We start from the raw sequence: 22,461 nt of genomic DNA on the forward strand, positions 1-22,461 counted from the left end.
AACTCCCATCATCCCTGAGCTCTGGCCTTGCTAGCTAGGGGTGAGGGGAGTTGTAGTTCAACAACATCTGGGGACCCACAGGTTGAGAAAGGCTGCTTTAGGCAGAGATGGGTGGATTCTGTGTCTCAACGTAATAATGTAGTATGACAGAGATAGACCCAAATACAAGCACAAAACTATCAAGGAGAGAAGCACTTACGAGGGAGTGTCCTGCCCAAGCCCACACCACTAAGAGACCTTCATGGAGTTCCCAGGACATGCAGAATTCCCTCCCACTTTTCCAAATTGTTGGACAGGGTCTCTGGTACATAAGACAAGGAAGGAGGACACAGAGATGGAGGCTGCTGAAGTGTGGGGGGCCGTGATGGACTGTCCCAGGAAGCCAAGGTTAGAGATAGAATCCCACAAGCCCCACTTTCTGTATCTCCCTTTACAGCTTAAGACACCCGTACCTACGGGACCGCCTCTCCCGGTATGCCCCGCAGAGGACCTTAAAGTCCATAAATAGCAACACCCTACAGGTCCCGGGCCCTAAGGAAGTCAGATTAGCCTCAACCAGAGCCAGGGCCTTTTCAACACTGGCTACCACCTGGTGGAATGCTCTGTCTCATGAGACCAGGGCCCTGCAGGATCTGATTTCTTTCCACAGGGCCTGTAAGACAGAGTTGTTCTGCCTGGCCTTTGGCTTGGAATCAACTTGATCCCCTTCCACTCTTTCCTTTTTCCTTTCTCCTTCTGTGATGGAACTCCTATTTGGGGACTTCCCTGGCTTTTTTCTGGCCCACGTAGGACCAGTCTGGATAGTTAGCCTCGGTGAAGATTTGACGTTTTCATCCCCCAAAAGTTTTTGATTTTGAGTTTCTACTGATGTTGTATTTTAATCTTGTTTTTAAGTTGTATTTTAATCAATTTTTTTATACCTGGTGTTAGCTGCCCTGAGCCTGGTCTTGGCTGGGGAGGACGGAGTATAAATAAAATATTATTATTATTATTATTATTATTATTATTATTATTATCTAATTTATTTACCAGCTACCATTGTTATCCCTTTGTCTGGGTGTTTGTTGCGTCTTGTTTCTGAATGGAGAGGTATCTTCCTGGCACTGGGTGAATTGTCCGAGGCTGTCTTCAAGGTGTCTTTCATTTCCAGAACTGGATCAGATCGATGGCTCAAATCTATCTACGACAGGCATAGGCAAACTCGGCCCTCCAGATGTTTTGGGACTACAACTCCCATCATCCCTAGCTAGCAGGACCAGTGGTCAGGGATGATGGGAGTTGTAGTCCCAAAACATCTGGAGGGCCGAGTTTGCCTATGCCTGATCCATGGCTTTCTTTCCTGCATTGCAGGGAATTGGCATAGATAACCCTCAGGGTCCCTTCCGACTTTAAAATTCTATTATTCTAGGGCTTGCAGGGTGCAGAGGCTCAATGGAAAATCGGCACCCAGTGCAGCATCTCCAGCAGAGGTGTCCCATGTTGCTCATAGGTTAAATCAGAGAGCGATGGTGTAGCAGAGTTTTACACCATCTGCAGCTTCTCCACCAAATTCAGACGAGGGAACAATACATTTGAGATTTCTTTGCACGGAAACCTGGAAATTCTGCACGTTCCATTAACTGTTATGCTTCCTCTTCAGTAAGGATGGAGGAGAAATTTGATTCAGTTCACATTTAAAGACAAACTTATTCACGCTTTTTGATACAAGCTGTAAACTGAAACGCAGCCAGTCTTCAGAATGTGCAGTACTTAGAATTTTGAAATACAGTTCCCCAGGCTGGTAATGTATTCAAGCATGTCTGTACTAGAGTAATGTGTGAATCAAAAAGCGCATACTATTGAAAATTAGATTTATTTATTTTTAAATGCCTTATTTGCAGGACGAATGGAAGAATCCATTACACCAATTTCTTTGCTCTCCATAAACATGGCAGCTGCTCTCTAGCCACTGTGGGCCGCCAGAACCTTCTGCTAGAATGAAGGACATGAGCGGGCATAAATCAGGCCAATAGGGCAGGATACCCTAGAGAAATCTTACTGAAATATATTAGCCTACAGGTGAGGAAAGCTATTGACCTCCATTTATTGGGTGGGAGAAAAACTGAGTATTGAAAGGCATTTAATAGAGGTAATGGTGGAAATGCATCCTGACATTTTAGCCAATCAAAGTGAATTTAGACATCACAATTGAGAAGGAGATAAACCATATTTGTAAGTGGGAAATGATAATTCTTACCCTAGGACTAGTTGCATCTTTATGCCACCAGGACTTTTCAAAGGCAAAAATTGGAATTAAATTTCTTTTTTCCAAATTATTTTTATTATTTTTTCCAAATTATTACAAATCAAACCTGTAATGGTTATGAGGGGGTTACTTGTGCGTAAATTGCCTTCAGTTTAGTCAGCTTGTTTGCTCAACCATGTTTAGGGTTAGAGCTCGCCCTCCGTGACCTGTTAGTCACTTGCAGAATCCGTCAGTGGGCGTTCCTTGAATCTCTTCCAGCATAAAAGCTGTTTGACCCCAAGTCTCCTCCTATGTTCCCTGCGCGGAACGTGTCTGTGCAAGTAAGGGGAAGGCAGGGGCGTGCCAGCACTCTCTCCGCTATTTTCGGTTGAAGGGTCTTGGAGCCCTGACACCGATTCCTCCACCTCCCTCTCCTCTCTACTGGTGTCACGCTGAATTCCTTCCCCCCTGCTGGTTCCCTCCCCGGCATCACTCTGGAGCCCTGCCTCCGCCTCTCGCTTTGATGTCAGTTCCCTGACAAAACCAAATTAATTTAAAATTTAATACAATTTCTTAAGATCAGGTTTCCTGCTCCGGTTCCAAGCATATTTCTTATTTAGAGTCCAGTTGACATCTTTCACTTGCCGTTAAACCATTCTTCCAGCTGACCACTTTTTCCACTTTACAAAACAGCACCTCCATTACATTTTATAAATAAGTAATCCATTTCACGTGTATACATTGTTGTTCCAGACCTGGTGTGCTGGGAGAGTTCATTACTATCTTCCATTACTCAGTTCTTTGCAGTGTTTATCTGCATCGTACAAGGTCACATTCCATTACGTCGGCTGTTTACCAAATTAGCATATGAGCTGATGGGAGGGCGTTTCCACAGGGCGGGTGCCACTACAAAGATGGCACTCTGCCTCTTTCCCTGTGGCTTCAAGTCTTGCAGTGGATGGGTTTGGCATAGAGTAAAACTATCAAACATGCCAGGAAGAACAAGTTACATTTTTGAAGAAGCTGTTTAAATATTTCCCACAGAAAGAAGTAACTCCAGAGAGCTGGGACTAACCAAAAATTGCTCTAATTCTGGCAAGTGTCATATAAAGAAGGCTCAATGACATCAGCGGATTGTACATTCGTCCAGTTCAAACTGGATTTATTAAGAGAAGGCAATAGAGTACAAATATTGAAAGCGGGGTACTGTACATCCTGAATAAAGCAGAGATTTACCAACTGTTTTCTTACTTTTCAGTGCAAAAAAGCCTTTGACAGGGTAGAATGTCCCTAATTATTTGAGGTATTGATAAAAATCAATATACCGCTTCAACTTAGTTTCATTCTCAGCTGGTTAAATGTGAACAAATTCAACAGATGGCATTGGCGAAATATTGACTGATAATGGAGTGCCCCTAGTTGCAGGGGGAGGGAGGCTCAGGGTCGCAGATTCTACCTTAGGAGATTCTACCCAGGGTTGGAGGAAGGGGTGTGCGGTAGGGGCGGGGTGCCCCGGGTGTCACCACTGAGGGGGGTGACAAAATGCTGGGAGAGACATGGTGGTTTGGGCGTGCACAGACTCCGCTTTGCCCAAATGGTCCATCCACTGCCTCCCCCCCACCCAGCTGTAGGCAGCTGAGTGGGAGGAGACAGGCAGACTCCAGAGGCCCCGCGCTGTGACCTTCCCCTATGGGTGTCTCACCCCGCCCTCACCCCGCCCCTTTGGGAAGCGTGCCCCGCCCCTGGGTGCACCAATCCAGACGCCCAAGTAGCTTCCTCTGCCGCTGCCTCTGCTCATCATACTGTGGATTGAGAGATGGAAATATTCAGAGAGGCAAGATTTCCTAAGGTATGGCTGACCTCCTCAAGCTGAAAACCGTGCTAGCAACTGTCCTATTGTCAGGGATCGGTTGGCAGAGAAGGGGGGAGAGACCGAAATGTACAAAGAGCCGCCTCCTTTGATGAGCAGCTGCACTTGTCAGAGGGAGAGGAGGAGGGACTGTCAGGAAACACGGAAAATGAGATGGAGGGAAATCCAAAGGCTGTTATAGTAGAGAGAAAGGAGCAGCCTCTGGCACTTAGGTTTTCACGTAAGGAGAAGAGGAAAAGGGAGGAGTGTCAGGAAGCTTCTCTGCTGGAGGGGGAACCGGAGTGAACCACTTCCCGCAACTGATAGTGATTGAGGCAGACACGCTTTCAAGAGCTCCGTGCTGTACATAGACTTAATAAATCTTGTAAAGACAGGCTGGAATCCCGGGCTGTTATCTCGGCAAGCACCCACATATCATCCTGACACCTATCCCACAGGTTCTTCCTTAACTACAATTCTTCCTTAACTACTTACAATGAAAGTGTCAGCAAAGGAATGTTGGCAAACATATCACAAGTGGAAGAACAAAGGAAAGGGAGGGGAACATGACATGGAAATAAAGACTTCAGAGTTGGACTAGGTGCCAGAAGGGAGTCTGGTGACCAGAAAGGGGGAAGATGAGAGGGACTCAACCCTGGTACCTCAGTGAAGTGGGGTAGGGGAGGAAGAGGGCAGAGAGCCAGGGACCAGATATTTATGGACCTGTGAGATCTATTCCAAGAAAATGCAGAAATTCTACCAATTTACCAATTGGTACCAATTCTACCAATTCTACCAAAGGAAACAGAGATCATGGAGCTTGAAAAGGAAGATTCTGGAGGAGGAAGGGCCAACCTGTTCTGGCCCTTCATGAGTTCAAGCTTTCTCCAACTTTTGCATTTGGGGCAGCCAAGGTGGGTGACAACAGTGATCTGTTTGTTCAAAACAAAAAAAATTCCTTCCAGTAGCACCTTAAAGACCAACTAAGTCAGTTCTTGGTATGAGCTTTCATGTGCATGCACACGAAAGCTCATACCAAGAACTGACTTAGTTGGTCTTTAAGGTGCTACTGGAAGGAATTTTTTTTGTTTTGACTATGGCAGACCAACACGGCTACCTATCTGTAACTGTTTGTTCAAGACACCTGTCCTCCTCTTTCACAAGGGAATGGCACACATTTCATAAAAACGTGGAACGGTGGCAAAGCCAACCAGCATGGGAGAGATGTCGATCTTTTCAGGAGGGATGGGGGATTTTAGGTGGAAGTTCTGCAGGATGCTGGTGAAGAAGAGGAAAAGTTCCATTCGGGCCAGCTGCTCTCCAAAGCAATAGCGTTTTCCTATGAAGGAGGAGGAAAGCAAAGACGGGTCATTATAGCCTGCATTGAGGTTTTCAGGCCAAGACTCCTCTAACCCACACAGCCACAGATAAAACACACCCATTACAACTGAGATCTACAGGTAAAGGGCAGTATACAAGTTTAATAAATAATAACAATAATTTTGGTGTGCATGGTTCAAAAATAGATTTTTCTGTAGAAGGGAAAAGAGAAGGGAGAGACAGAGGTACATCAGCACCAGCAACAGTTTCTGGCTTATTTTTCCTCAATTCAATTGGTCGACTATATTGGGTTACTATTTGCTGTAAACCGCCAAGGGGCTGCTGAGGACTCACCAACAGAGAATGGCATAAAAGCCTCATTCTTCTTGAACTGCCCATTCTCATCCAGGAAATGTTGGGGGTCAAACACGTCGGGTCTTGCAAAATGTTTGGGGTCTCTCAGCACAGATCCCAGCAAAGCAAACACTTCAGTTCCCTGAACAAGAGAGGGAGGGAAATGAGAAGAGAGGGGAGAAATGGAACGTTATTCTCATGGGCAAGAAAATATTGGGGTTTTTTGGCCTCCCTAAACTTTATAAATTAATAAATGGCAGGTTCTTTATTATTTGAGAGAAAGCTGAATAAGAATTCCTGGGCTAGCCTGTGCAGAAGAACCTGGCCAAGCTAGGGCCATTAAGAAACAATACAGAGTCACTGAGTGGCTGGGGAAACCCAGCCAAATTGGCAGGTATAAATAATAAATTATTATTATTATTATTATTATTATTATTATTATTATTATTATTATTATTATTTGGGCCAATGGCAATGCAAAAGAACTGTCTTTCCACTTGCCTTGAGGTGTGATAATAATAATAATAATAATAATAATAATAATAATAATAATAATAATAATAATAATAATTTATTATTTACAAGGAGAGTTCCCCATTTTTGGGACACCACCCTTTGGTGTGGTGCCTCTGTCTCCCTGATTATTATCACTCAGAGGGTACGGACAGGTGGAACAGATATGCTTGGGAAACTTCACTGAGCCACAAACTACACCTGGAAGGGTGAAGTCTTATTTTTTATTATTAAATAAATTTTACTGGCATATAAAACACATGCATATACATCTACACAATGACACAATACACAAGCATGTTATATTCATGCACGAATATAACACGAATATGTTATATTCATAACATAAAACATACCTACATTACTCTATATAATACCTACCTATACTGTACATACACCTGCCAACCTAGCAGTTCGAAAGCACGTCAAAGTGCAAGTAGATAAATAGGTACAGCTCCGGCGGGAAGGCAAATGGCGTTTCCGTGCGCTGCTCTGGTTCGCCAGAAGCGGTTTAGTCCTGCTGGCCACATGACCCGGCTCCCTCGGCCAATAAAGCTGTGCGCCGGCTCCCTTGGCCAATAAAGCGAGATGAGCACCGCAACCCCAGAGCCAGCCACGACTGGACCTAATGGTCAGGGGTCCCTATACCTTATACTGTACATATCAACATACCTACACACTTGGGGAACTTCACTGAGCCACAAACTATATCTGGAAGGGTGGAGTCTAAGTCTAAGTAATTAATAGAACCACAATACCTTGGGAATGGTGTATCCCCGGAACTGGGTATCGCGGGTCACACGTCTTGCTAGCCCCAAGGGGAGCATGTCAGCGAATCTCTGGATCTCGTGGATCACAGCATTCGTGTAGGGCATCAGGGGACGGTCATCTATGTTGGGAGTGCGACTGGAGCCAATCACCCGTTCAATCTCTTCGTGGACTTTCTCTGTTGAGAAATCAGCAGGATGAGACCAACAGTGCTATTTGCACCTTCCAGGGAGCTAAAGAAGGATCCCAGCTCATAGCCGGGAAAACAAAGAGGGACCCTCCCACAGAAAGGCAAGGACACATCTCTCCACCCTATTCCCCCCCCCTTCCACAGTCACCTTCAACCTCCGGGTATTTCAGCAGAAGCAGGAAGCCATAGCGCAAGGTGGTGCTGACCGTTTCCGTGCCGCCGAAGAAGAGGTTAGCTGTTGTACAAACCAGATTCTCTAGGAAGAACTCTGAGTTTGGGTTTTCCTTTTCCTAGGCAGAAGAAAATGTACTTACTTATTATTTCTTGGGATAGGCTAAAATCTGACTGGCTCCTGTCTATGAAGCTCTCTCTCCTCTACTGATTGGCTGGGCTGCAGTGATGTCATGCTCACTCCAATGAGGGGGAGGGGACGGGGACAGTTGTGGAGGGCTGAAAAGCAGCTCAACAATTGTGTGGGAAACAGATGGCTGGGTGGAGGAGGAGTTTAATCAAATGCTGCAGGAAGAAGTACATTATTTGATCCGTCCTGAATCCTCCAACATACTTCTTCCTTTGCTTGAATTTAGTTTAGTTACAGTATCTTCCCAGTGGGCCCAGGGTCCACAAAGTTTCCTTATGGAGAAATTGATTGTAGTAACTAGAATAACAAGGGACGCGGGTGGCACTGTGGGTTAAACCACAGAGCCTAGGACTTGCCAATCAGATGGTCGGCGGTTTGAATTCCCGCGACGGGGTGAGCTCCCATTGCTCAGTCCCAGCTCCTGCCAACCTAGCAGTTCGAAAGCATGAAACACAAGTAGATAAATAGGTACCGCTCCGGCAGAAAGGTAAATGGCATTTCCGTGAGCTGCTCTGGTTCGCCAGAAGCTGCTTAGTCATGCTGGCCACATGACCCGGAAGCTGTACGCCGGCTCCCTCGGTCAATAAAACAAGATGAGCGCTGCAGCCCCAGAGTCTGCCACAACTGGACTCAATGGTCAGGGGTCCCTTTACCTTTACCTAACTAGAATAACATAATCTTACCTGCTGCATTTTCACTAGGAAGCAGTCAATGAAATCCCGAGGATTGTTGGGGTCCAGGGTCTCCTTGTTTTCTTTTATCTTCCTTTTAATGAATTCCTTCAGGCCCAACAGCTTCTTGAAGGTTTTATCTTGTGGGCCAGGCAGGTGCTGCATGATGCCCGAGAACATGTCGTAGAGCTGCGTGTGTCGGGTTTGGAGGAATCCAGAGTTATCAGGAGGAAGAGAGAGAACAGATATTGAACAAAGTAAGATGAAATGGATTTTGGGGGCAGGGAGAAGCAGGAGTTCCTCTTTCACTTGGTTCCTCATTATCATGGAAGGTTTGGAAGAAACAGGTGGCTTGAAAAGAAGGGAGAATGGAGAAGTGTCTCTCCAAGAAGAACAGACAGAAGGTACTTCTGACTCCACCCAGACAGAACTTGGTGCTGACTAAGCTATGAACTTGTCACAGACACAACCTCAGGGCCTGACTTCCCATCTTTGAGGGACAAGGAAGGCAATTTGGAGGGAAAATCAGGGTGTGTGGCGGAATTGCTTACAAAGCCAGCAGCTTCAGTATCTCAATCTGGGATTATCTCAGGTTGAAGCAACATTGTAAACTTGCTCCAGGCAGAGCCTGACCAAAAAGCAAGGCAGAATAGGAGTTGCAGCACCACGGAGAGCTCAGACTGAGAAGCAACAAATAGCTAAACATTTTTAAGCCTCTCCCAGGTTCTGCCCACTTGTAGAGAACTTAGTTTCTTGAGATTGGTGCCTCTGCTTTCTTTCTCACACTTGGTGCAGTTCCTGTGAGGTACTGGGGGAGGCATTTGGGTCATTTGTGAAAGGCACCTGCGAGGGTCCTGGTCCTGGTTGTGGTTCTACAGTCCCTGATGCTCTGGGAGGTTGTGCTGTGGGCTTCTATTGGTCAGGCTCACTCAGACCCCTGAATGTGGTCTGGCTCCTTAGCTGGCACTGCTGCTGCTTCTAACTCTGTGCCTTGACCACTTGAAATATACTCGGAGTCAAGAGTGGATTTCATGCTCTTTGTTCAGCTCATAGTGGTGAGGAGGAATAAATGTTCCCCCAAAATATCTGCTTTATATACATTATTTACACAATGGGCCCCACATAATTGGCTAATTCTGGGATTCTCCTGTAGGCCAATCAGGTTGTGGATTCACTTCCACCTGGGTGGCTCCTGTGGACCAATCATACTGCTGCAGTGTTCTAGGACCAATCAGACTGCTGCATTTTGGATCCTATTCAACTCAGTACATAACACCTCTGCTGTGTAGGAGTGCAAATATCCAGAGTGTGGGGGTCAGGTGGGATTGCTATGAGGAATTATGACTATGGAGCAAGCCATTGTGTCCGCGATGAACACATTGCGTTGACTAGGTTTAATTCATTGACAATAATTTCTGATCAAATCCCATAAGCCTCTGTACCTCTGCCATTTGCTTTCTCTACGCCTGACAGGCACGTATCAGCATTCTAAGTACACAGGCCAGTTGTTCATCAGGCATCCTGGGTCATAAAGATAGAAGGCAGCTTTGATGTAGTTTGTTAATCATTCACAAGGAGATGGTAAATACTACCTATCCTTCCTCTCCTGTTTATTGCTGTTTATGGCCTCCGGAGTTTCCTAAAAGCATTCCTCCTTGCTTCGTCTTTTATTTACTCTGAATTACATATGCACGCTCAAGTAGGAAATTAGCTCTTTGTAGTTTTAACTTTAACTTTGTCCCACCTGGGGTTTTTTGAAATGCTCAGAGGAAATCTGAATGGTTCGCATGAACACTGTGTAAAAAGTTATTTTGTGAATAAAATGACCTGGGTCGAGGGGAAGGGAATTACTGTTATATGCACCCATAGCTGTCAACTTACAGATTTGAAAATAAGGGACCAGCAGCCCCGAAAATAAGGGATCAGCAGCCAAAATAAGGGATTTTAGTCAACCAGCAGCCAAACGAAGCCTCAAGCGGTGGTTCCCACAGCGCAGCAACCCGGCAAAGGGGATGCAGCAAGGAAAACCACCGTCACCTCTCTGCTGGGAAGCGCTGAGCAAAGGCGAGTCCCCAGGCAATGCGGCCGATTTGATTGGCACAAGGCATGCAAGCTCCACCCCCCCAATCGTTCTTAGACTCCTTATTGGGTGAGCAACACAGCCAAGCAACACAGTTGGAGCCTCCCTCCTCCCTGGCCTGCAGGGAGGGAGGGAGAGGAGCTGCTTCCTTTGAAACCCGGGAAATTTAAGGGACGTCATCAATAAGGGACAGCAGCGGGACACGGTGCTGGGATAAGGGACTGTCCCGCCAAATAAGGGACGCTTGACAGCTATGTATGCACCCCTCCCAGAGTCTTGCTGGTCAAGCCTCTGTGTGTCTTTTATCAGAGTCCAATCCTTCTTTGCTTTGGGAATGCTACACTGCTGGTCTTTGGGGTAATAACAGGGCCTCATCTGATGCTGGCTGTCTTGCATGCTGTGCGTTGAGCAGATTAAGAGAAGTGGCATTATTCACAATCTCATGCTGGAAGTCCTCCCCCTCCCCTCCAACGTACCTGTCCCCAAGAGGTGGCAGTGAATTGGAAGATTTCCAGCGAAGTGCTGAGCAAGAAGAGGAACTCCTTATCTTCGTATTCAAAGCGGTTGCCAAAGGCGATGGAGCTGATCACGTTGGACACTGAACGGCTCAGGATGTAGGTGGGGTCAAAAGGCGCACCTAGAAATTTATATATATTAACAGTAACTAACTGTGTTATATCTTGTCATATTAAGATGCCTAGGTATTTAACAGATTCAGAACAAATCCGAAATGGATATTCCTTTAATGAATGTGCAATCAAATTTTTGACCTACTGGCATCAATTCCAATTTGTGTTTTTTAAAAATTTATTTAATTTTCCAGTTCAATTTTTTTTACAATCAATTATCCAACAACCAACATAAAAACAAGATCCCAAAGAATCTCCAAGACTTCCCTCCTCCCCTTTGTGGGTCCTTTAGTTAACCATTTCCTCCTGCATCTTTTATAATAATCCAAATCTTTTTCATCTCCATTATATCCAAAATTCAACATTAAATTGCAAGTGTTATTCCAATCAATTCTGATTTGGAACGGTTAATAGAATATTAAAATATTTGTATCAACATTAATCAAAGATATGCTATAGACTGATAACTTGCACACTGTGTATGATCTTTATCTGGTTTGGGAATAACTGTAATATACGCTTGACTACATATTGTTGATAAAATACCTTCATCAAGTACCTCATCATACAATTGATGAAGTTTTGGTACCAATAGAACTTATACCATTCAATAGCGATTCCATCCAATCATTGTGTTTTGCCACTTGGCATTTTAAGAATAGTTTGTTTAATTTTTGCCTCTGATACAGTATTGGGGTTAATAGCATTTGTTTTTGTATTAAAAACTTCCCTAAAGAGGGCTGCCTTCAGATGCCTTCTAAATGTCAGGTAGTTGATTATTTCCTTGACATCTGGTGGGAGGGCATTCCACAGGGCAGGTGCCACTGCTGAGAAGGCCCTCTGCCTGGTTCCCTGCAACTTCACTTCTTCCAGAAGGACCTCGGAGCTGGACCTCAGTGTTTGGGTGGAACGATGGGGGTGGAGACGCTCCTTCAGGTATACAGGAGCGAGATATTAATTGATCATTAATATCTATTGAGTTTTTATAACTTTGTCAATTTTAATACTTGGATCACTTGGGTCACATTTTGCTATTGTGTATCTGGCTTATTTTGTCCGCGGGAAACAGAGACTGGCACTTTTAGTTCCTGCTCCTTGCAATCTTGGGGGTGTCCAATATACAACTGGGGATCAAATGCTGCAGTGAAAAGGTTCAGATTATCAGCGTTCAAATGCCCAGATAACTGTCCAGTTTCTAACTATTACCTGTAACTCATTAAGCAGCAATTCTTGAAGGTACCAAAACTGAGCTCACTTTTTGTTTCCCTCAGGGATTCCAGCAGGAAGTGGGTCTCCTCCAGGATCCGCTCTTCGACGGATCTCTTTCCCATCCCAAAATTCCTCAGCGTCATGATGGAAAATCGGCGTAGCTGCTTGGCCCGTTCCCCGTTACTGAAGGCAACCCCTGAGAAGCAAAGGAGGAGTAAAGGGAAGGAGGAACAGGAGAAGGTGCATTCAGTGGGAATGTGGCTGAAAACACACAGTGATAGAGATTCCCCCCGCAATGAAATCTTTGTTGACTGGTTTTTAAAGTTGCAATTTCAGCAATTGGAAGAACATTCTAAGTGTAAGTGTTCCCTCTCATTCTCTCTCTCTCTCTCTCTCTCTCTCTGTAACTCCTAGTGGCGCAGCAATAAAACTGCTAACACATTTGCAAAGCTAAGGAGTCTCTCTGTTGTGTGTGTGTGTGTGTGTGTGTGTGTGTGTAGACAGTTGAGGTATTTAAGAGTGGGCAGGAGTGTTGGATTTCTGTTATGCCACTGTGCAGTTTCTGGAGTCACAAGACTCTGTTTACATTCCAGACTGTTGGAAGTCTCACGGGAGATGGGTGACGGATGTTGATGTTACTGGTTTCCTGTTTCTTTGTGTTGTTGTTCACTGACTCTCACAGAGAGCAGATGCATATTCTTTTCTGTCCTGTGTAGCTAGAAATAAACGTAGCTATGTAGCACATATTTCTCGGCTCCTTCTACTGTTTGGGTACTCTGTGTAATGGAGGAGCGTGCCTGAAGCCTCATCAAAGGATTAGGTTGTTAATCACTGTCGGAGCAGAGGTCGTTGGATTCCAAAGATAGTACGTCGTGGGGGAGAGCCATTTCAGCTCGGTCGTAAGGAACCTCCGACAGGGAGCACAATAGAGGAAAAGACACAGCCGACAATCAGCTGATGGAAGGCACATGCAAAGCCCAGAGCTTTTTCCAGGCACGATCATCTACATTTGCAAAGCAACTAAATTATATCACTGGTCCTCTACTTGGCTTTGAATATTAAAATGCAAATCCTATCTCTTCTATGACCACTGTCGGAGGAAGAGGAGTGCGGGGGGAGTGCACTGCCCCAGCAGCGCGATCCTGGTGGGGTGCCATTGTGGCTGCCCCCACTCTCGTGCTGGGTACCATGTCCCTGCAGGCAGCATGCCACGCCCCCAGGACGCATGCCACGCCCCTGTGGCGGTGCACCACGCCCCCAGGATACACGCCATGCCCCCGGGACACGTGCCAGTCCTGCCCCCGCCTGTTCTCCGCCCCCCGGTGCCGGAGCATGAAGTTCCGCCACTGTCTATGACCCGTTTTAATTGCCTAGAGACCACTTTTCTCCACTGAAAAATGGGTATTCAAAAATCTTCTTCATAGGACTGCATGAAGCACCATTGGAAGACATTCTGCACAGAAACATGTGTATACCTTTAAGAAGTTTCTGGGTTAATTGGTTGCAGCTGGCCGTGGCTACAAAAGGAAAAAGCTGCGTTTTGTAGCCTGCCTGCAGGAATAACACCCACCAGAGTTTCTGTTTGTTGTTTTGTAATAAAGTCTTCGTTTTAGTTTTGGTTTTACACCTATGTCTCCTGGAGTCACAGCCTGTCCTCTGCCACCAGTTGAAAATCCCCCTCCAATAGGTTATGGGCCCAGTCCTGAGTGGGCAGAGACAGAGTGTGAAAAGAACCCAGAGACTGGAAGCAACTCAGCATTTCTCAAGCAGCTGGCTGTGTGAAGGCGTCGGCAGGGAGTGTCTGTTTGAGACCAGGAGCCGAACATTTCTTCAAGCCACGTGTGAGTAAAGTGGAAAGCTGAAATCTGGGTGGAGCCATGGCTGGACTTGGAGCTGGAGCTCAAGGGGGAGCTTCCTATTTTCCAGTAAGAGAAACTGGGAGAGTCCAATTATATGTCATGGAGTTTACAGATGCAGGCGTTTTAAAAGAAAGAACAATGTTGGACTGTTATTGTTAACCCTCCTGTAAAAGATGAGGATGAAGAAGTAGATGAAGCAGACCAAAGGCTGGAGGACAAAGCCTATGCCAATTTAATTTTGAGTTTAGAGAAGCTTCAATTATCTCATGTGCGAGACCTTGAAACAGCAAGTGAGATTTGGAAAGCACTGAGAGCGATACATATTAGAGACACTGCTGGCAGCAAAATTACTCTAATGAGAGCTCTGTACGGAGCCAGACTAAGTGAGGGTGAATGTGTTTCAAAACACCTTCAAATAATGTGTGATTTATTTTCACAGTTAAATGAACTTGGGATACATTTTTCTGAAGAGAGAAAGGTTTATATTGTGCTGTCTTCACTTCCTGAGTCATGGGACAATTTAGTGATGACCTTGGAGGCAATTCCAGAAAGCCAATTAACAATGCATTTCTTAATTGGGCATTTGCTTGATGAGAAGAAAAGACGCCATGAGAGGAAGCCCACAACCCCTCACCGTAACTCCAGAAATGGGAGGCAGTCCAGTAAAAGATATGCAACTGATGAGGAGAGGCAACCTAAAGAGGTTGTTGAGGAAGCAGCTTTCACAGTCAGAAGATGCTATCGTTGTGGGTCAACTAAGCATTTAGTACGTCAGTGCACTGTGTCTGTGGGAGAAAACACAGCGTTTGCTGGGAAGCGAGGAGACAGGAAGAATAGAGTCCAGTATGTTTCTGCATCAGTTCAAGGCACCAGTCATGACGTTGGACAGGACTGGATTTTAGACTCAGCAGCGACAAACATTTTTGTTAAGTCTGCACAAACCCTTGTAGAAAAGCAGCCTTGTAAATCTGTAAATGTAGTACTAACAGTTACAGATAGGTAGCCGTTTTGGTCTGCCATAGTCAAAACAAAAAATTCCTTCCAGTAGCACCTTAAAGACCAACTAAGTTAGTTCTAGGTATGAGCTTTCGTGTGCATGCACTTTAAGGTGCTACTGGAAGGAATTTTTTGTAGAACTAACGGTGCATGAGTCAGCTGGAAAGGGTAGTGTGAATATTAACTGTTTAAGTACCAAGTTTACCAATGTTTTATGTGTACCAAGTTTAGAAAATAATTTGCTTTCAGTTACACTAGAAAAATTGGCAGTAAAGATGCACTCTGGCCAAGGGTTGCCCAAGAAGAGCTACTCACCGTAACCCCTGAAAATCCAGTCAAATGCGGATTGCTCTCCACGGCCACTGAACTCTTCGGCTTGATTCACCAGGGCCTCCTTCACAGCATCGTATCCACACAAGACCACAACACGGCGGGGCCCTAAGTGGATGGTGTAGACAGGACCATATTTCTCATGAATCTGTGAAAAGAGGGGGAGGGCATTGTGTGAAATCAGATGGACAGATGGAGCAAACAGGTTGGTTTTCAGGAAGACAAGCAAGATTAAAAACTTGCTATCCTCCCTAGCGTTAGCTGACCCAGAGCTATTTTTCTAGAAAAAGAGGTGCATACCCTTCAACATTTCTCTGATTTAAATAGGGACATCCCATTCCATAATGATAATTTTACTATTTATACCCCACACATCTTACTGGGTTGCCCCAGCCACTCTGGGCAGCTTCCAACATATATAAACACATAATACATAATGTTTATCTGCTAGCCAGTGGTGGGAATATTGCTTTGTTAATTGTTTGAGTATTACTAATGTTGTTTCTTACCGTTCTAGAGGCTGGTGTGTTGTTGTTTTTCCACAAACTGTATCTTACACGAAATGTTAGCTCATAATGTGATCCCCCCTTCCCCTGCCATGGCATTACATATGTGCATATATATTTCTTTAATCTAAGTTGCTTGGACACTCATGCCCAAATACGTCTCTTTGGTGGGAAGTCTCCATTTTCACCTACCAGGTAGAGCAGGTTCTGCTGGGTGTGAGATTTCTAATTAATTCTTAAGAAGAGAATAGCTGGATTTCTTTGGGCAGTGCATTATTCATTTCTTGGCTAAGTTTGCCTGCAACTTTTCCTTTAAGGAGCCCAAGGCTGTAACTGAGCGTGGTGTGAACCATGTGAAATAATAAGCCAGGCTGAAAGAACCCCCAAAAGGAGGTCCAGTGCTCCTTCCGTGAGCGGCTTCCTTGGTCCGGGCCACATGTGCCGACTTCAGAGATGATGAAAAGGAAGGAAGGTGTGCCACAGCCTGATGAAACTGCTGGTGTTGCAGTGAAGCATTTTCCTGGACATACATGTAGCTGCTGCAATAAATCTCTAAAGCCATTCATGGCGGAGAAATTAGGGTTCGGTCTGTGTGATAATGCAAACAGTCCTCGTTCCCACTTTCTTCCCCGTCCTCTCCCCCATGCTTTTTAACATCTATATGAAGCCGCTGGGAGAGATCATCAGGGGGCTTGGGCTGGGTGTTCATCAGTATGCGGATGATACCCAGCTCTACCTCTCTTTCAAATCAGAACCAGTGAAAGCGGTGAAGGTCCTGTGTGGGTGCCTGGAGGCGGTTGGAGGATGGATGGCGGCTAATGGATTGAGGTTGAATCCTGACAAGACAGAAGTACTGTTTTGGGGGGACAGGGGGCGGGCTGGTGTGGAGGACTCCCTGGTCCTGAATGGGGTAACTGTGCCCCTGAAGGACCAGGTGTGCAGCCTGGGAGTCATTTTGGACTCACAGCTGTCCATGGAGGCGCAGGTCCATTCTGTATCCAGGGCAGCTGTCTACCAACTCCACCTGGTACGCAGGCTGAGACCCTACCTGCCCGCGGACTGTCTCGCCAGAGTGGTGCATGTTCTAGTTTACTCCCGCTTGGACTACTGCAATGCGCTCTACGTGGGGCTCCCTTTGAAGGTGACTCGGAAACTACAACTAATCCAGAATGCGGAAGCTAGACTGGTGACTGGGGGTGGCCGCCGAGACCACATAACACCGGTCTTGAAAGACCTACACTGGCTCCCAGTACGTTTCCGAGCACAATTCAAAGTGCTGGTGTTGACCTTTAAAACCCTAAACAGCCTCAAAGGCCCAGTATACCTGAAGGAGCGTCTCCACCCCTATCGTTCTGCCCGGACGCTGAGGTCCAGCGCCGAGGGCCTTCTGGCGGTTCCCTCATTGCGAGAAGCAAAACTACAGGGAACCAGGCAGAGGGCCTTCTTGGTAGTGGCGCCCGCCCTGTGGAACGCCCTCCCATCAGATGTCAAAGCGATAAATAACTAACTGACATTCAGAAGACATCTTAAGGCAGCCCTGTTCAAGGAAGTTTTTAATTTGTGATATTTTAGTGTATTTTTGGTTTTTATGGAAGCCGCCCAGAGTGGCTGGGGAAACCCAGCCAGATGGGCGGGGTACAAATGATAAATTATTATTATTATTATTTCTTAAACAGAGCTGCCCCTTCAAAATTGAAACTACTTTGAGTCGGATGATGCAGTCCTCCCCCCCCCCCCAAAGAAAATGTGAGCATAACTGCATATATTAGGGGAACGTGTGCATGAAAATGTTTATAGGATTGAAAATAACATTGGAAAATCCTCACTATCCTGAAGAATTGCTAAGGGAAAATGTTTATTTAAAAGAAATGCATACTAAAATGCTGACTAATTTTCTTGAGGACTTTCCTTAAAAAGAACCACCAACTGATGTGGAAATGAGACATGAGAAAGCCTAAGATTATGGTCAAGAAACAGTAGGATTGTCTAAATGAATATTTACAAAACCAGGGCTCAGTTACCCAAATTTGGTTGTGTTTAGACTAATCTTGTGAAAAATAGAAAGAATGTACAGTGGCACCTCGGGTTACATACGCTTCAGGTTCCATACGCTTCAGGTTACACACTCCACTAACCCAGAAATAGTGCTTCAGGTTAAGAACTTTCCTTCAGGATAAAGACAGAAATCGGGCTCCAGCGGCGTGGCAGCAGCAGGAGGCCCCATTAGCTAAAGTGGTGCTTCAGGTTAAGAACAGTTTCAGATTAAGAATGGACCTCCGGAACGAATTAAGTACTTAACCTGAGGTACCACTGTAAAGTGAAAAATTAAGGAAAACCTATAGGAAGGATATGAAGAACAGAGGTTATGGTGACTGAAGTATAAAAGACGTGTGGCGTAAACAGTGGAAGTCTTTTAAAAACATTTTAATTAAGGTTGATATCTTGCAAGATGGAAATATATAGCTGTATGCAAGCATAGGTCCTTCCACTTAGGCAGAAATATAAAGAGAGAGAGAATAAGAAGCTGGATAATGTGATGGAAGGAGAATTATGAGGAGATGATGACTCAAGTGGGAGAGAGAGAGAGAAAAGGCTGAGTGGGTAGATAGATAGATAGATGGGAGTGACCTTCATTCATCAGCAATCTATAAAAATGATTTTATAATAACAATTCAGAGAATAGGAAACTGTACTCTGACACATTGTAGAAAGTTACCTTCATGAATGAACGGTACATATCACTTGTGTTGACTTGGAGCAGGTTCCCGATGAAGGGGAGGGGAGTTGGTCCAGGCGGCATCTGGCTTTTGCGGTGCATCTGGCGCCATGTTGAGAGGACCGTCAGGCAAGAGAGGCAGATGACCAGGAAAAGGGTTGCTGCTCCCAGGAGATCCATGGGGAGGTTGCGGGTGGCCCGTGGAGCTCTACAGGCAATGTGTTGCTGACCAGCTGGGAAGAGAAAATACCTGCGCAGTCCGAGTTGAGCCTGTTACATACCTTTGGAAGAACCTCCTCCTTGAAATTGTGCAACCTGTTTACTCTCTGCTCAGGGTCTTCTTTCAAGTCAAGAGAAGACCTTCCAGAGCAAAGTTCAGATGGACAGATAGTGAAGACAGGGAGTTGTCTGCCCAAGTCTGCACCCCCAAGGGAGCTTCAAGGAGTCCCAGAGTCAAACACAATTCTCTCACCACGTTTCTCAGAAGTCTGTATCTTTTGACCTGGTCTCTGCTGGTGTAAGACTAAGAGGAGTGTAGCAGAGGGAAAGGGTTGCTGCTCCGAGGGGATCCATGGGGAGGTTGTGGGTGGCCTGTGGAGCTCCGAGTAGCCGGGAAGAGTAAGTGCCCACGTAGCTGAAACTGAGGCTCTTATATAAATTTTGCTGAAGGATCACCCCCCCCCTTTGGAGTTATTCCATCTCTCTCTCCAGCCTCTCTATCCAGTTTGGAGGGGGGTGTAGAGTTTGTGTTCTGGGCATTGGGCAATCAGGACAGATTAGAGAATCTGCTGGCTTACCAGCTACCTCACTGCCTGGCTGCCTACCTGCCGGAGCTGAGACAACTGGCTTGTGCTGGTCCCGGGGGGAGGGGGGGTTACTGTGCAGCGTGGTCCGAGTCCGGTCCTAGGTCAAGGGTCTGGAGTCTGTCTGTCAAGGGCGAAGCGGGGTCCAAGGCAAGGAGTCGGGCGTGGTCAGGAACTCCGGAAGAGCAGGTCAGGGTGCTGGCACGAACAGGTTTCCATCAATGTTGCTCCCGCAACCTGGGACTGGGCTGGCTGGCTTTTATCTGCCCCAAGGCATAGGGCAGCCCCGGTCCACAGGTGACTCGCCTCTCCTGGCCTGGAGGTGAGCACTCCTCCTGCGGGAACCTAGTTCCCTCCGCCTCTCTGCCCTGAGCCTCTGCAGCTCAGGAGAGGCTGGAGGGTTACTGGACCCAGAGGCAACCTCACCTTCCCCTGACAGGGCTGGGAGAGGAGCACCTGCAGGCAACGGGTCCTCAATCACCTCCGGAGCCAGAGTGGATTCATCTGGTGTCTGCTCCTGAGGATCCGGCACAGGTGAGGGCCCTGCCCTGGCTCAGCTGGCCCTGGAGGCGAGGATTCCTGTGCAGGCTGGGATTCTTCAGGTTCAGCCTCTGAATCAGATTCCCAGGCCATCACATGGCTTTGGAGGTGGGGTGTACGACTCCCAGACTGCTTGTGTTGGAAGACTTCAACACCCATGCCAAGGCGACTGACTCTGGGGTAGCTCAGGGCTTCATGAGAATGTGCCAACCTCTCAGCAGCCCGATGAGTGTGATCTGAAAGTGAGGGCTCTAGACCTCAGTCCCTTGTCATGGTCTGTTCATTTCCCATTGAGATTTCAGCTTTCATGACCTTTCATCTTCCGCAGAGGCAAGAGACCTATGAGGATGGTTCTGGGGGAGTTTCTGACTGATCTGACTGGTAGTGAAACAAGAGGAAAGATTAGCCTTGGGGCTTTCTCAATTTGACGTGTAGCATAAAAGTGACCCCTCACAGGCTATCTATTGGTTGCAAGAAAAACTTGCAATATGCTAAACCTGTGACACAAGGTTTAGCTTATTTATGACAAAAGTATTTTGAGAAGGGAGCAATGTGAAATAAGTACTACTTTGGCAGATATTTTAAAGATGCAACACTGATGGTTTTCTCAAAAACAAGGCAAAAATCGAAAACCTGGGATGAAAGATGAGTTATTTGCTTTCTATAGTCAATTTTATAATTCATAAAAAAATCCATCTTGGGAAGATATCTTAGATTTATTGGATAATTTGAATCTTAAAGAAATATTCTCAAACAGAAATGGATCCAGTGACAGCAGAACCCATGGATTATATCTGTGCTGGTCCCGGGGGGGGGCAGTTACAGTGAGGCGTGGTCAGAGTTCGGTCCTGGGCCGAGGGTCTGGAGACTGTCCACCAAGGGCGAAGCAGGGTCCAAAGCAAGAAGCTGGGCGTAGTCGGGAACTCTGGAAAAACAGGTCTGGGTGCTGGCAGAAACAGGTTTCCAACGATGTTGCTCCCGCAACCTGGGACTGGGCTGACTGGCCTTTATCTCCTCTGAGGTATAGGGCAGCCCCGGCCCACAGGTGACTCACCTCTCCTGGCCTGGAGGCGAGCACTCCTCCTGAGAGAACATAGTTCCCTCCGCCTCTCTGCCCTGAGCCTCTGCAGCTCCGGAGAGGCTGGAGGGTTACTGGACCCAGGGGGAGACTCACCTTCCCCTGACGGGCACTAACCCGCTAATGGGCTTGCTTCGCAAGACGAAAAAACCGCAAGACGAAGAGACTCGCGGAACGGATTCTTTTCGTCTTGCGAGGCACCACTGTATCTGGCTTCAGCCCGATTGCTTGAAGACCGGCAAGGGTTAACCACCAGTAGGGGGAGTCCTGCTGATACACATCTACTAGGAACTCCCCCGGGGTCACCGATTGGGGGCGTGCCTTAGGCCTTCACCTCCATAGGCTTTGGACGGGGCCACGCCCCTCGGAATCCTTTACCGGACTACCCTTCGATTTGGGGGAAGTGATGGCGCTTCCTCCCCCCCTTCATCTACATGACAATACCCCTGCCAATGCCTAACCGCCAATGCCGAGGAAGTTGTGACGATTTGCTATGAGGTGGTTGGCGCCAATTTGCCAGGTGCAAAAAAAATCCTACCAGGCCCCTTAATGGCGACCAACCGAGGTCCATAGCAAGGTGAAAAGTAAAACATAAAGGGTGGGAGGGTGGGAAACCCGATGAGCTGAGGCGGCAAAAGATCCCTGGTCGTGCCAGTGTGATATCGTGCAAGCCACGCCCCCCCCCAAGTCAGCCGATTGGCTGCATCTCCTGCAAGAAAATAATCCTCTCGAGTTCAGAAGTGGTTTTGTTGTCTTGTCTGGTTATTTATCACTTAGGCCGTGATGTAGCCACAGGGCGTTGGCACACAAGTGGAAGTGGGGGTGAGTCCCATGTTGAGCTATTATTTGCTGTAAACACACACACACACCAAAACTCACCAAAAGAGAATGGCATAAAAGCCTCATTCTTCTTGAACTGTCCGTTCTCATCCAGGAAGTGCGAAGGGTCAAATCTTTCTGATTTTGCAAAATGTTTGGGGTCTCTCAGCACGGATCTTAGTGCAAGGAAGACTTCAATTCCCTGAACAAGAGAGGGAGAGGAATGAGAAGAGAAAGGGACACATGGAAGATTCCTCTGGGTGGGAAGAAATCAGTATGAGATTTAGAGTAGCAAATTACCTTCCACTAAACCTGGTTGTCTTTGTCCATGGAGTTTTCTTGGCAGGGATACTGGAGTGGCTTGCCAGTTCCTGCTCCAGGAACCTAGATAGCATCTTAAAAAGCAGAGACATCACCTTGCCCACAAAGGTCCGTATAGTTCAAGCTCTGGTTTTCCCAGTAGTGATGTAAGGAATTGAGAGCTGGACCATAAAGAAGGCTGATCGCCGAAGAATGGGTGCTTTTGAATTCTGGTGCCGGAGGAGACTCTTGAGAGTCCCATGGACTGCAAGAAGATCAAACTTCTCCATTCTGAAGGAAATCAGCCCTGAGTGCTCACTGGAAGGACAGATCGTGAAGCTGAGGC

General features: G+C 46.5%; 1 protein-coding gene across 2 annotated transcripts; it reads right to left on the reverse strand.

Annotated features, from left to right (window-relative positions):
- Nucleotides 1-3,358: 3,358 nt before the first annotated feature.
- On the reverse strand, nt 3,359-19,208 carry LOC310851510 (cytochrome P450 2A13-like). 2 transcript variants are annotated; one of them, XM_083754012.1, is made up of 11 exons: nt 19,048-19,204; nt 18,576-18,808; nt 15,339-15,501; nt 12,215-12,364; nt 10,807-10,967; nt 8,263-8,439; nt 7,367-7,508; nt 7,019-7,206; nt 5,748-5,889; nt 5,202-5,412; nt 3,359-5,005 (listed from the first exon to the last, which is right to left on the reverse strand). In XM_083754012.1, exons 2-10 carry the CDS (start codon nt 18,753-18,755, stop codon nt 5,231-5,233), a joined length of 1,485 nt encoding a protein of 494 aa, XP_083610138.1. In that variant the 5' UTR covers nt 18,756-18,808; nt 19,048-19,204; the 3' UTR covers nt 3,359-5,005; nt 5,202-5,230. The 2 variants fall into 2 exon arrangements, with proteins under 2 accessions (XP_083610138.1, XP_083610137.1); XM_083754011.1 differs by having other exon boundaries at nt 4,862-5,005; nt 5,216-5,412; nt 18,576-19,208.
- Nucleotides 19,209-22,461: the final 3,253 nt, after the last annotated feature.

This window comes from Podarcis gaigeae (assembly GCF_964106915.1).
Source record: "Podarcis gaigeae genome assembly, chromosome: 8".
NCBI lineage: Eukaryota > Metazoa > Chordata > Lepidosauria > Squamata > Lacertidae > Podarcis > Podarcis gaigeae.